At 36.9% G+C, this 15,738-nt stretch overlaps 1 protein-coding gene across 2 annotated transcripts in view; it reads left to right on the forward strand.

Annotated features, from left to right (window-relative positions):
• Positions 1–5,150: 5,150 nt before the first annotated feature.
• SPAST (spastin) overlaps positions 5,151–15,738 on the forward strand; it is a 44,225-nt gene continuing 33,637 nt past the window's right edge. Inside the window, exon 1 of one of the 2 annotated variants that reach the window (XM_016136065.2) lies at positions 5,151–5,832. In XM_016136065.2, coding sequence (XP_015991551.1) covers positions 5,424–5,832 — 409 coding nt within the window. In that variant the 5' untranslated portion in view covers positions 5,151–5,423. The remainder of the gene's footprint in view (positions 5,833–15,738) is intronic. The other variant, XM_016136064.2, reaches the window with a different exon arrangement.

Raw genomic sequence — 15,738 nt, forward strand, 5'->3', positions numbered from 1 at the left:
ATAGAACGATGATAGAATACACCCTCTGATAATCTAGACTGCCATCCCAGAGCACTTATTTAAAATTCTGTATTAACTGACTCTGCTCGTGCTCCCATAAAATCATAGCTTTAAAATCAAGCTGAGCAGGTTAGGTAACAATTTATACCCTTACACCTACTACCATTTCAAAACCATGAGCTTATTCACACTTGCACTGGTAACAAATCATCTTTAACTAGGGAACCTTAAACTGGTATCTCAGTTTTGTTTTGATTTGTTTGTTTTTAAATTTTAAGCCAATATCACCTAGGCAATAGATTTCACATAAAAATCAGAATTCTGGTTTCTCTTGAAATATTTTGAAAATCTGGCATCAGTAGACCACAAATTTCTAAAAGGCAAAAATCAACTGAGGCTGTAACAGCTATCTCATCTAATAAGGGGATGGTACTCTCCAGTTTCTCATGGTCTCCAACATTCTCATCATATATGAATTTTTTAACTTCACGCCCACACATGGAACTCATATATCTGACTTCTGCTGCTAGTTGCTATTTTAGTTTCTTTGGCCACTGCATTAGACTATAAACTTGATCTTATTCTCTATTATAATCCTGGCATCTTACTCAATGCCCTGCATGTTGTCTAAGCTTAATACTTATTTTTTGAACAAGTGAATGAATATGTGTCACAATGTGGAATCAATACAAGGAAATGATTAATTGTCCACAATTATGTTTTTGCTTGTTAACAAACCCCTGCTTGTTACTCTACTCCCGCCCCTCACCTTCAACCATGTCTTTTGTTTCTTTTAAGTTTTTTGCTTTTTTCAAAATCAGTCATCTCCTCTTTTGGTTCTAGGTGTGTTTTCTTTTAGTTACTATTATTTTTTAATTTAAGAGAGGTCCTTAATGTTTGTCATTGGTCCCTACTTTAAGTAATCCAGCATCTCTTAAACTGAAGGTTTAGGGAATTCCTTAGAAGAGAGGTAGAGCTAAATTACCCAAGAAACTATTTAGTGGTAATCACTTTGTAAATAGATTGATGGGTTCAATTGACAAAGTGACCAAATGTCCTGGATTAGTTAGCACAGTACTCAGCTTCTCCTTTTTGTCCTGGTGACGCTGGCCCAGATTCCATTCATTAAGTGTCCTGCAAGTTCTTACCATCTGAAAACTGGGAGGCTGTCACACTATAGGTTAAATGGCTAAAGAAGGTTAGGATCATCAGTCCAGGCAGATTATAAGGCCAGGATAATATCCAGACACTATTTTTCTTGAGGTAATTCAGAAAATGGGTTTGGCTGGGATATAATTCCAAGAGAGAGAAGATGTGAGTTGAGATTACTAAAAATTGAGATACCAGTGCTTTTAGAATTCTAGAATGGCATTGTAGGTGTAAGAGACAAAAACGAAATTAGGTCTTATGTTACAAGTATTATGCTGGAGGTTTTAGAGTTACTCTTTCATTTTGTAATTTAATTCTTATTTTGCTCATTCTACGAAGGAGTTAACTAGTTGAAGAACTGGTTCCATATCACACAACTAAAAAGTGGCAGAACCAGAATACCACTTTAGTCTTTCTGATTCTTAATCCCATATTTTGCAATACCAAACAAAATAAAATAAAATAAAAGTCAAGGTACAGAAAAGTACAGTCAATATCAAGCACAACTGAATAGTAGAGACTTAGAACGAGGGAGGCTAGTGGCCAGAAATGCAAAACATGAATGACCAGAAATAAAAGATCACTCTTGCTCCAGGGACTAAAAATACATTTATTTCATAATAAAATATAAACAGATTATATAAATATGTTTTTCTCTGGAAGCCTCGATTTTTACCTTAAGAACTGAAGTAGTATGTGTCATTAACTAACACATAATGTTGGGCAAGTAACAGACTGTTAGAACCTCAAATTTCTTCTTTTAAAAAATGGAGACAATAATGCTTAAATAGTGAGGATTACATAAGGCAGTAAAAGTTCAACTGTTTAGCCCAGAATGTATTCAATAACATTAGCTAGTAGTAGTGCTCATCATCATCACTGTTGTCTCATTAAACTTAAGTATGTTAAATTACCTCGATTGAAATTACAAAGGTTTTTGTAATTTAGCAACATGGTTGGAAAATGCTTTCCTAAATGAGTGGTCCAGCCTAAGCATCAATGTGAACTTGAGGTAAAAGGAAATTCTACACATGATCACTGGTAGATTGCTTGCAAAGATGCCACAGTTATTCCTTCCGCGCGCGCGCGTGTGTGTGTGTGTGTGTACATACACCTTTACAATGTGACTTAGTCACTCTTCCATTAAGATATAAAATTTATTTTCCCATCTCTTACATTTGAGCTGGCCTTTGTGACTTGCTTTCATAACAGAATGTAACAGAAATGACATTGTGCCTTAACTTTAGAGTTTAGGCTTAAAGAGACCTCACAGTTTCCACTCACACTCTGTTTGGAAGCCACATGCTATGTAAAGAAGTCTAAAATATCCTGCTGGAGACATGAACTACAGCCAATAGCCACCACCAGCATCTGTACATGTGAGCAAGGATAGCGAGGCCACCCAGCCCCAGTCAAGCCATCAGATGACTTCATTCACATGAATAACCCTAGACAAGGGTAGCATAAGAATCACTTAGCTGAACTCAGCCCAAAATGCCAGTTCAAGGATTGTGAATGAATAAATGGCTGTCATCTTAAACCAGTAAGTTTTGGAGTGGCTTATGACACAACAACAGATATCTACAATAATCACCATATCTAAGTTATTTTTCAAATTATTAATATTTATTAAATGAATACCAAAAGCAGAGCGTCAGGCTAGGTGCAGAAAGTGAGCCAAGTTGTGTAATGTTTGGCCACTGCCTTGAAATAAGTTTATAATCTATATCAGAAAGTGATAAAGTGTTTATATAACTTTTACATGGGCAATATATTAGAAGAACCACAGCATAACATAACCATACTATCCTAAGAACTGAAAAATAGGATCATTTCTACTGGAAGTTATAATGGAAGGATTAATCAAGAAGATAACATTAGAGTTAAGTATCAAAGGATTTTAACAGTGGAGGTAGGAAGAGAAGCAATTCTAAGGGAAAGAAAAATGACCTGAGGATAACCGTAGTCCTGGGAAAGAGTGAAGAATGCTCAGAAATTTGTCAGTAGTTCATTTTAGTTGGATTACAGTATATGAGCAGCTCTGGGAGAGCCATTCTTCATTCAGCAAATATCAAGCAAGGACTAAATTCCAGGCACTGCCTTCTACTCTGTTACTATGTATTAGATGTGAAAGCTGAAACATAGATGTGGAAGCTGTCCCTAGTCCAATATTACAGAAAATGGTGGAGCACGGATTTGAATGCAACCAGTCTGATTCCAGAACCACTATTGGGCCATATCTTAGCCACGTTAAAAAGTTATTTAAGGGGGAAAAAACAAAATCGAAAGACCTGGCACCAAACTAAATATCCATCAACAGTTAAAGGGTAAAATAAAGTGTGGGAAATTCATATAATGGAATATAGCAGTGAAAATAAAAGTATCATAGTTATACAAATCAATAAGGAATCTCAAACACTTAAATATTGAGCAGAAAAAGCTAATTAAGAATATATACAGTATGATTACATTTGTCGAAACCAGGCAAAACTATGCAACATATTGTTTAGAGATAACTATATACGTTGCAAAATTAAAATAAAAGGCAAAGGAATGATGAGCACAAAATTCAGGATAGTGGCTTCTTCTAGAGGGGGAGAAAAGAGATTGAAATTGGAAGACTCAGTGCTTCAAGGAACTGGTTACATCAGTTTTGGATTCTGTTTATTATTTTTCTTTAAATTATACATATAAGTTAAATACAACTTTTTTCATATTTGTACAAATATAATAGATCCCACAGAACAACAACAAAAAGTACTATGGGTTTCAAAAGAGAAAAGTTAGGAATTGAAATGAATCAGATGTTAAAGAGAACATTTCAGAAAACGCACAGAGATAGGAAAAGCAGGGAATGGGGGAAGTAGGAGTGAAAAGGAGATTTTTTTTTGCAGTAGACTGTATTCGTGGGGGAAGTAGTGGAGGGGAAAAATAGATAAAGTTGTGGCCAGAATGTGGATATTCTTGGCATGAAGCATTTGCAATACTCACACTGTAAACATGGGGACTTTATATCTGTTAGGATTCCTCGGTTTTAGGCAACAACAACAACAATTATGGCTAATCCAAGGAAAAAGAGGAAGGAGAGAAGGAGACAGATCGATGGAGAGAGAGGGAAGGAGAAAGGGAGAGGGAGAAAGAAAGAGAGATTGTGTAGTTTAGTGGATAGATTACATTATCAAGTGACCTGTCTAGGAACCTGGCATCTCTGGAGCTCAGTGAGATGAAATGATAAACCAACGAACTCTTTAGAGCAGTCAGTTCCTATTGCCTTCTATCCTAGTGTATCTCCATCCAAGACTCTAGTTTCTAGGAGTATGATTGACCTGGTATTTCCACCTTCGTGATCTGAGACGTGGGGTTGTGTGCTTGCAGCTCATGAGAATTCAGGCAACAGAGGTGAGTAGGTAGATCCCCAAAGGAAGGTACAACGAATAGATTTTAAAAAATAAAAAGGCCTGGTTTGAATTCCTCAGTAAACTAATTCATCTAAACACGTACTAATTTAGTTAAACCTCTGGAATCGTTGACTGCATCTTACTGAACATTTTCGTTTTGAGTGACCTTAAATTTGCACGTGTCTACTAGTACTTCCCTCCTAGATACCTAGATTGGTACCAATTGCTTCTGAGATGGAACTCAAGTCAATCATCCTTTGCGGAAGATTGGAGGATGATGCTGAAAGAACTACGTATAAGAAAACGATGACACTCCGAGATAGTAACCCTGCGAAATAGCCGAGCAACCCCAAACGGCAGCCGTCTCTTCTGCGAGTTAATGATTAAAGTTCCCATCTAAGAAACTCCCAGGGGCGGTTAAACCCGCAGAGTGATAGTCCCGGAGGACAACGTAGAGCCGAACTGCACACCGGTAACCGTAGTTCCGCTGGGAAGGGAGAGAGCGGCGGACCTCGCGCACGCGCACTAGGAGCTCAGGGCAACAAAGACGGCGGCGTGCGCGCGCGCGCCGGAGAAAGACACGGGCGGGCGTGCGCGCACGGCGCCGCTCTGAGCGATATCAGAGGCGGATGAGAGGACAGTCACAGGGGAGGAGCAGGAGTCACGGACTGCTGGAGGAGGAGAAAGGGTTGTGCTCCTGGCCCTACGAGGAGAAGGGGGCGGGCCGGCGACCAACGCGTGAAGGGGCCGAGCTCCTGGGGCCGGCCGGCGCGCGGTAGTCTGTGGCCCTCGCTGTCCCAGTGTCCGCTGCCGTCGCTTGGTCGCCGTCGGTCTGCGGGAGGCGGGTTATGGCGGCGGCGGCAGTGGGAGCTGTGAATGAATTCTCCGGGTGGACGAGGGAAGAAGAAAGGCTCCGGCGGCCCCAGCAGCCCGGTGCCTCGCAGGCCTCCGCCTCCTTGCTTGGCCCCCGCCCGTCCCGCCCCCAGGCCGGCCTCTCCGCCTGAGTCGCCGCATAAGCGCAGCCTGTACTACTTCTCCTACCCGCTGTTCGTAGGCTTCGCGCTGTTGCGTTTGGTCGCCTTCCACCTGGGGCTCCTCTTCGTGTGGCTCTGCCAGCGCTTCTCCCGCGCCCTCATGGCCGCCAAGAGGAGCTCCTCGGCCGCGCCGGCCTCGTCCTCACCCCCCGCGCCAGTGCCGGGCGGAGAGGCCGAACGCGTCCGAGCTTTCCACAAACAGGCCTTCGAGTACATCTCCATTGCCCTGCGCATCGATGAGGACGAGAAAGGTAACTGGAGGGCTGGAAGGAAGGGGCGGCGGCGCCGGGAAGAAAGCTGTGGGGTCACGGAGAGAGGGCAACACTTGCGTCCTTTTTCCTGCGGGAGCAGGTGGTGCACCCGCGGAATTAATTCGCCCTGCGAGACTGCCTCCCCTCCCTGCAGTCAGACCTTCATCCTCTACGGTTCTCAGTTAAAGTCTCTCCCCTTGCGGGGCACCCTAGCTTTGTTGACTTTGTTTCAGACACCGGCCTTCCCCTACACTGCTCATGACCCAAGTCCTTAATGAGACATCCAGACGTGCAGGTGACAGTGACAGTTGTCCCAGAGTGACCACACCGATCCTTTGTAGTACTGTAAACTGTGTGGCTTCCTTTGAGCCAGGTTTCCAAAAGGTTTCGATACCGAAGAAGCTGTGCCTTGTTATGGGCTTTTAATGAGAGTACGGTAGTATCAGAAATAAAGAACAAATGGTGATTTAATTTTGAAAGGAACAGCTGCACATTCTTATAGCTGAATTTGCATTTTTTTGTTTAATGAGTCATTTTTATCAATATAATGACTCCTAAGTATTTTTCAGTGAAGTTCTATTTTAGCATAAAACTTTCGTCTCTAGTTTATTTGATTTTATCTAAATCAGTGTTTCAAGCTAGAGTCTCTGGTTTCTAAATCGAAATGTTAAACGAAGGATTTCCTTTAATGTATTTTAGTCTTTCTATGTGCCAGGCACTGTGCTCTTATCTTTGCCTGTGTTATCTATTTAATCCTCACTATTACCCTGTGAAGTGAAGGTACTGTTAATGTTAGCATTTTACAGATGAACACACTGAGGCTCAAAAGATTAAAGGTCACTCCAAACCTATGCTAATTACTAATGAAAAATTTCTTTATGGAAGATGGTAAATGAAGTTAAAAGAAGTCTTATAACGTTTTGAAAATCCCTCCTTTAATCCCGACTCCAATATGCTGAGATCTTTCCCCTCTACCAAGGAACACTTTTCTACCACACTCAATTACTCACTTGCATTGTCTTTCAGTTTTTTTTTTTTTTTAAAGCAATCTGCACTTTATTTGTAGTCTCTCTCTCCACGAAACTGTTCTAGAATTTCAGTTTTGTTGAAACCCATTTCCTTTGTGGGTCCTGGGAGTAAGAAGTGGGATGTAAGGAAAGAGGCAGATGTTTATAGTTTTAGAGTATGAGGACAGAGTGGAGGTTAAGAGAGTTCAAGGAAGGAGACACTTTTAAGAATATCATGTATTTGCGGAAGTGTTTTGTTAGCTGCTTCATTCTTTACCACCTCTTACAAACATCTAAAATGTTACGTGGAGGATGAAGAAGGGTATCATCGTCTCTTTTTAGGGAAGCAGTTTTATTGTAGTACCCTATTAGAATAGCGTCCTCTGAAATTTACTAATCTAGGTCCAAAGAGGTTCAACTAGATTAAATATATTCAAGAGTAGACTAATTGTTGTGTTTAGGAACAGAATGCCAGAAAATACAAGGAAATGTTAGTTAACACTAGGTGATGGGAGTTGGGAGGTGGAATGAGAGATCAAGGGAAACCTAGGTATGAAAAAAAAAGCGCCCTAGGCTCTTAGATTTAAAGTGAAATCAGTTCCATGTGAGGGTTAAATGACAAGTAAAATTCGTGCCTTTGATTTCGTGCCAGTAACATCTTTGAGTATCACATATATGCCTGTATCTATTCTATTTCAATCCTCTTAAAATATTTTTAAGTATAAATATTTTCTGCAATCTATGTACCTTTTATTTCACCCTCTTTGTATTGATAATGTTTCTATTCCAAGGTTTTTGCTGTATGCTTTAGTTTCTAAAGTGGACATCAGAGTGGGCTATAACTCTAGTTTGAATTCTATAACTAATGCATCATGTGCCAAAACTGAAACAAATTAGCTATATATTTATTTTCCTTTAAAAATGAAGTACAAATGAGTATTGTCATAGTTCCTTTCAATCTTGTTTTTCCTTTAGCATATTGACATTTTTGTATTTTAGCCTTAATCCAGTAGTTGTAAGAGTTCATATTTGAAGTCTATTTGCCTCTCAGCTATCTTTTGACAATATAGAACTAGTTTCCAAGATAATTTCATTCTCTCCCCTTTGTACTACATTAAAATATACATGAACAAATAGAAATAAATTGGATAGGCAGTCTTCAAAGGGTTCCTAACTGGTAAACGATTAAGGGACTTGTAATGTCATTTACTGCCATTCCCTCAGCAACTTGACTTATCTGCTGAATGTACTACTGAGAGCTATTTTATTTCATCAGATTAAGTGGGTTATTTCAGACTGTAGTGTTAATGGAAACATTTGTTGCCTTGAAAAAATAAAGGCCAAGTTAAATCTTTTTAATAAAATAATGTATAAATGTGGTTAATATGGTGATATGTTTATTTTGAATTTCTTTCTAATAGCATGCTCAACTTTGACACTGAATTTTCACAGAGGCCTAAGTTTGTCTGAAACCAAACTATTTTAAATAGAGAAGAATAGCACAGCAAATTATATTTACCTGATATAAGGCCATGTGAGGTCTGTTCATTAAAGCAAACTTTTAGTGGATACCAGTTAATTTGCACAACTCTGCATTCTAGGTGTTGCTTGAGAAAAACTGACTTCCTCTCCAGTGAGATCTGTTAAGATAGCATTTATTATGTGATTAATAAATGTGTATATATTTTCATGTATATTATATTTCATTTTTTAAGGAGTTAAATAGTTTTGTGTATATTTTCTTAAATTGTTGAACATCCTTGGAAAACTGATAACCTACGATATCCATTGTATATATGGAGAAGCTGAAATTTTTTCAATTAAATTTTACTTTTTAAGTTAAATTTTTTGAGGTGACATAGGTTAATAAAATTATGTGGTTTCAAGTGCACAAGTCAGTGATACATCATCTGTGTATATTGCATTGTATGTTCACCATCCAAAGTCAGCTCTTCCATCCTGATATATTGGACCCCCTTTACCCTTTCTTACTTCCCCTCTTTCCCTCTGGTGATCACTAAACTATTGTCTATGAGTTTTCGTCTTGTTCATTTGTTGCTTTCGGTTTTGTATGTCACATGTGAGTGAAACCATATGGTTCTGAACTTTCTGTCACTTTTACTTCGCTTAGCATGATAATCTCAAGATCCATCCATGCATGGACATGGCAGTATTTCATCTCTTCTTATGGCTGAGTAATGTTCCATTGTATATAGGTGCTACCTCTTTATCCAGTCATCTATTGAAAGTCACTTGGTTGTTTCCATGTCTTGGCCACTGTGAATAATGCTGCAGTGAACATAGGGTACATATATCTTTACAAATAAATGTTTTCAAAATTTTGGATAGATACCCGGAAAAGGGATTGCTGGGTCATAGGGTAATTCTTGTCTTCATTTTTTGAGGAATCTCCATACTGATTTCTGTAGTGCCTGTACCAGTTTACTTTCTCATTATCATAGGTTCCTTTTTCCCTTACAACCTCTTCAACATTTGTTTTCACTTGTCTTGTTAATAGCCATTCTAACAGGTGTGAAGTGGTATGTCATTGTGGTTTTTATTTGCATTTTCCTAAAAGCTAGTGAAGTTGAGCATCTTTTCATATATCTGTTGGCCATTTGTTTGTCTTTTTGGGAAAAGTGTTCATGTCATATGCCCGTTATTTAATTGGATTGTTGTCTTGGTGTTGAGTTGTATGTATTCTTTATATCTTTTGAATTATATATATTTGCAATTATCGAAGGTAATTGCAAATATCTTTTTCCATTCAGTTGGTTGCCTCTTTGTTTTGTTGATGGTTTCTTTGCTATGCAGAAACTTTTTAGGTTGGTATAGTCCCATTTATTTATTTTTGCTTTTATTTCCCTTGCCTTTGAGGTTAGATTCATAAAATCCCCTCTAAGACCAAGGTCCCTAAGTTTAGTACCTATGTTCTATGTAATTTATTGTTTCAGGTCTTATGTTCAGGTCTTTGAACCATTCTGGGTTAATTTTGGTGTATGGTGACAGATAGCAGTCTAATTTCATTCTTTTGCATATGGCTTTCTAATTTTCCCAGCACTTTATTGAAGAGGCTTTCTTTTCTCCATCATATGTTTTTGGCTCCTTTGTCAAAAATTATTTGCCCATATATGCAGGTTTATTACTGGGCGCTCAGTTCTGTTCCATTGGTCTGTGTGTGTTTTTTTCTGCCAATCCATTCTGTTTCGATTATTGTCACTCTGTAAGATAATTTGAAGTCAGAGAATGTGATACCTCTGGCCTTGTTCTTTTAGAGAAACTGAAATTTAAAGAGTAAACTAACCGTAGCAGAAGCAAGAACAGAGTTTAGGCGAACAGACTCATGAATTTATACTTTTTGTTTTATACTAAGCAGCTTCTCTGTTTATAATGCTAATACAGTGCTCCTATGATATTTGGGAGAAAAGATGAGGTTGTAATAGCTGTTCCTTGGATTAACCAGAACATGGCATAACATGTTTCACATGGCTCCTGCAGATAAAAAGCCTGAGAAACCCTGGCTCATACAGCGGTGCAGGTTCTGTAGGTGTGGCTCGATTACCTCAGGTATGTAGGACAGTAAGGGCCCAGAATGTTATACGAAAGAGAGAAAGCCAGTTTCTCAGGATGTTGCAAGTCTGAAGAACCTGGCATTAAGGACAGAAATTGTCTAAATAAATTCCTTTTCTGTTTATTCCTAGTCATTTTATATTAAAATGGCAGATCTTATAAAAATTTATTTCCATGTAACTTTATAATTCCATGTGATTCAACCTTGGGATTTATTTAAAACAAAATACTTGCCTATCCACATCTCTTTTCAGGTGAAGATAGAGGTTCAGATAGAGAGTAGAAATCAGAAGTGTCAGATTTTGTATATTTTTTTTTTACTCTCAAAAACTGCTAGGCACCATTTTGAAAGGATTGATTTCAGATCATTTTCTTGGGCCTAATTAGATTCTTCTTCAAAGTTTCCATGATTAGAACAAGGAAAAAAATTATTCTGATGAGCGGACATTCAGATAACATACTTTTCCCATAAAATAATATCTTTTATTAAATATACAACAAATATTTCACATTTTTCTTCAAGAGTATTTAGTGGCATTTGCACTAAAGAGACAGAAAGGCAGCCACTGTTATGAACTTCATACCTTTTTCTATTTCTAGCTTTTTTTTTATTGCAGTTTATATTTTTCCTAATGTACAATGCTGTTAAACCTTATAAAACTCATGTGTTTACTAGATTCCTACTCATCCAAATGAAAATTTAGAAATAGCTAGTAACTGAATATTTAATTATTGAAGAAGGATCTTCCCTAACCCTTTTAGTCTCTTTCCATTATCTTATTCCCCAATAGTAGTTGCTCCATCCAATAGTATTTGGATTTTTTTTTTTTTTAACTTTTGGCAAGATATAGATTTTCTACGTTTCTACTAGTTTTCCTCTTAACCAGTGAAGGTAGTAATATGCTGATGTAGCTTTTTTTCTTTTGCTTTGTGACTTAGAACTGCTCATGCTAGACATACTATAGAATAAAACATCTTTGAGCACACATCTTAGCAGTTGTTTATTCTGGTAAATGAGGAAAGAAAAATGTCAAAATCTTTGATTTTCTTGGAGACTTGAATGTTTTACAGCTATATAGGTATAGCAGAGACATGCTATTCTTATTCACATATCCTTTCTATTCAGCAGACAGTTTGTGCTACAGTAGAGAGGGAGAGAATTAACTGTTCTTAAGTGGGCTTCGTCATTGCCTTTCAGTTGTCATCACTAGGAAGATATACCTGTGGTTGAAGAAGTGGAATTTTCTTTTACTTATGTTAATCAGGGAGTATCTCAAGAAAAGGGTGTTGGAAAGAACTTAATAGAATTTGGACTTGTGCTCGGCAGCAAGATTTTCCTCTGCATTGGATGCTGTCAAGAAGTGAGGATGATTCTGTGAGTTAGTATCTTAATCTGATCTAGAAAGAGGTAAGACGAGTGAGGCTAAGGTTGTAATTGATTATGAAGCACTCCTTGGCCTGAAAAGAGGAATGTTGGGTATTTCATGGCTTGGACATCATTCATGTTTTGTCTGTGATTAGGCATGTTTATAGAGTGATCTTGTTTTAGTCTTGATCCATTATGGTCAAAGAGAGTGGCCTTGTGTGATCTTGATATTCTGTGAAATTGTTTATGTTCAACAAAACACCAAGGCTGATAGTACGAGGCCAGCTCCTGGATGTTGGGGCTGCTTTTCTCTTTCTCAGCTTTGAGGGTCTAATTTTATTCTTTTTAAATTGCTGTGCCTTTTATCCAAATTCACAGTTAAATTCTGACTATACATGATCTTGGGCAAGTTATTTACTTCACTGAGATAACGTTTGTAAAAGGCTTAGTGCCTGTGCACAGTAGATCCTCAGAAAATGGCAACTATCGTTATTAATTCAACAATCTTTTTACAATTACATTCTCTAGAGGTTATGTTAGTACATATGTAAACCTTGATACCTAGTTTACCTTTTTCAGGAAATAGCAGCAATGTAAATGAGATTTGGGGAAGAAGGAGATTTAGGTAAGAGGAATCACTGAAGAGTGATATAAAAATACTTTTGCTGATTGTGACCCTTAGTTGAGGAAAAAAAGATGGAAGTCTCTCGCTAACCTCAGTCCTCACTTAGTATCCTAGCTTTTTATTACAAAAGAGATAAAATGAATTTTTTGTACTCATGGGAACATTATTCCAAACTCTTGGCAGAAAATTTGGAAAACACAAAATGCAGAGAACAGAGAAGAAAATTAAAATTACCCACCATTCATAGTAAATGCAAAAGACTTTAACGAAGGTAAATTAATTGACACTGATTTTTAAAAAATTTTATTTATTTATTTTGGTGACATTGGTTAACGAAATCCAGTAAGTTTCAGGTATACAATTGAACAGTAAGACATATATATATATATATATATATATATATATATATATATATATATATATATATATGGCATTGTGTGTTCCCCTCCCATAGTTAGATTTCTGTCACCACGTATTTGAAGCCTTTTACCCATCTACATCCCTCGTAGCCCCAATTGACATTCTTAAGTTTTAAAGGTAATGTCCAAAACTGAAATGATTTCTTTACATGGAGTTCAAAACTTTCCCAATTAAATATGGAAATAAGTCTTTACTTCATAAATAAACCTTGAAGTTTGGAAAGAAAGCTAATATAATCTTTTTGCTGAATTAAACAGAGTAGGTCCCTGTGGTCGATTGGAGATTAGCACATTTTAAAATCTGAAAGATCTTTAAAGATATCTGTTAATCTGCTAATTGTGACACTTACATGTTGCTAGCGGAAAAATCGTGTAGGAAAATGGATGCATTTGTCCCTTGGAATTGTTCGTAGACACTTAAGAACTAAATTAGATAAGTAAAAGCAGTGGGCTTTGTATAACCTAAATGAGGAAAATTCAGAAGCATACAACTGTGCATACAGTTCAGGAGTAGAAGGATTTAAATTAGTCAACAAATTTACTAAGTATAATAAAGATAATAAAAGTAATGTTTATATACCTCTTTACTACTTAAAATATTATTACATAGCATTTTTCATTTGGTCTTTGAAATGAAACAACTCAGATAAAAGAAATGTAATCTTGTTTTTAGGTAAGGGGATTGAAGCTCAGAGATATTAACTGACTTTCCCAATGTCATACAGCTATTAAATGATGAAGCAAGGGCTTAAATCTCTAATCCTTTAACTCACATCTTGCAAACATGGATCTTCTCTCTCTACCTCCAACTACTCTTGTTTTGACTATTTTTGTGTCAGTCTGGGCACTGCTAATATGTGAATGAAAAGATACAGTAGATAATTCATAAATTAGGCTACTAATCTGTTTAAAGATGGATATTGTCAATATTTTTGTTGCTGGTACAGGAACAGTGAAAATAATGAACAAATATTGGAAGAAAAAATAATCTTAGAGATATTATTACTAGTAACTTTCCTGAATTTATCTACTTATATAAACAAATATTCAGTAGAGGGGGGAAAAACATGTTACACAAACTGATTTGGAACCTTTTTCACTTAATGTTTTGGGACTCTCTTTCCATTTCAATATATTCGATCTTTTTCCTCTTTTTAGTTTTAAGTACACTTCTTTAAAATATATATAAAGTTCACAATTAATGTATTGCTTAATGGTCAAGAAATGGAATATTAGACCGTAATCCTGCCTTTCTTATGCTCTATTCCACTCGCTACCTTTCCCCATCTTTGCATGGATATCTACAGATCGTAGATGTCTACAGATCTTAACTTCTAACATCATGGATCAATTTTGCCTAGTCTTGGGCTTCATAATTTCAATCATATATGTTCTTTTTGTGTATGACTTCTCTTGCTCACTATTATGCTCGTCAGATTAATACATGATGTTGCATGTGGCAATAGTTTGTTCATTTTCATTGTTGTATACCAGGAGTCAGCAAACTGCCTGTAACAGATTATTTAATAATTTTTTTATTGTGGTTAAACATAGGTTACATAAAATTTGCCATTTTAATCATTTAAAGTGTATAATTCAGTGACATTAAATACATTCACAATGTTGTGCAACCATCACTGCTGTTTCTAGAACTTTTTGTCATCCCAAACAGGAACTCCATACCCACTAAACAGTAACTCCCTGTTTCCTCTTCTCCATTCCCCCCTTCCCTATTTCCTGATAACCCCTGTTCTGCTTTCTGTTTCTATTAATTTGCCTATTCTACATACCTCATATAAGTGAAATCATACAATATTTGTCCTGTGTGTGTGACTTATTTTACTTAGCATAATGTTTTTAAGGTTCATCAGCCATATTGTAGCATGTATCAGATTTCACTCTTTTTTAAGATTAAATATTCCATTTTATGTATCACATTTTGTTCATCTGTTAACTGACATCTGGGTTTCCACCTATTATGAATAATGCTGCTGTGAACATTGATGTACAATTATCTGTTTGAGTTCCTGCTTTTAGCACTTTTGAATATATATCTACTTAAGAGTAGAATTGATGGATAATTCTCTTTAATTTTTCAAGGGACTGCCAAACTTTTCTCTGTAACAGCTGTGCCATTTTTACATTTCTACCACCAGTGCACAAGGGTTTCCAATTTCTCCACACATTTATTAGTTTTAGGGTTTTAAAAATTTTTGTTTGTTTTAGGGTTTTTAAAGAAAAATAATATAACCATCCTGATAGATAGGAAGTGGTATCTCGGAGTGGTTTTGATATGTATTTCCCTAGTGACTTAGGATGTCAAGTATGTTTTCATGTGCATATTGGCCATTTGCATATTTTTGGAAAAATGTCTATTCAAGACCTTCGCCCAATTTTTCATTGTACTTGATTTTTTGTTGAACCATTTAGGAAATTTTTAAGCTCTCTGTCACAACTGCTTAACATTCTCATATAGTGGGTGTGATCTAATGAAGGTGTGTATGTGCAAAAGCAGGCAGCTGATTGTATTTGATCCTTGGGCCATTATTTTCCCTGTATTATATAGTTCACTTGTAGTTCAAATTATTCGATTATTTCAATACAACAAGTGATTATGAGATTCTACCACCCCAGTTTCTCTTGATTTGATGTAGTCTGGTCGGTTGAGTTTTAGTGTTATTTGGAACCATAGGGGTAAGAGGGAAATGTGTAAGGGAAACTAGGAACTGATAAAGTATCTTGAAGGCCTTTTCTGGCTGGAAACTATTGGATGGTTTGATTTTTTCCTGCCATAATGTAGTCAAAAGGGTGATCAAGTGTAGTTTCCCCTACCTGAAGAGATTAAAGTGATTTGAGTATGGGTTTCAGCCCTGTTCAGGCTGGCCTAGTTCATAACTCTTCAGTGATACAGGATCCCAG

This window comes from Rousettus aegyptiacus, unplaced genomic scaffold (assembly GCF_014176215.1).
Source record: "Rousettus aegyptiacus isolate mRouAeg1 unplaced genomic scaffold, mRouAeg1.p scaffold_m13_p_7, whole genome shotgun sequence".
Lineage (NCBI taxonomy): Eukaryota > Metazoa > Chordata > Mammalia > Chiroptera > Pteropodidae > Rousettus > Rousettus aegyptiacus.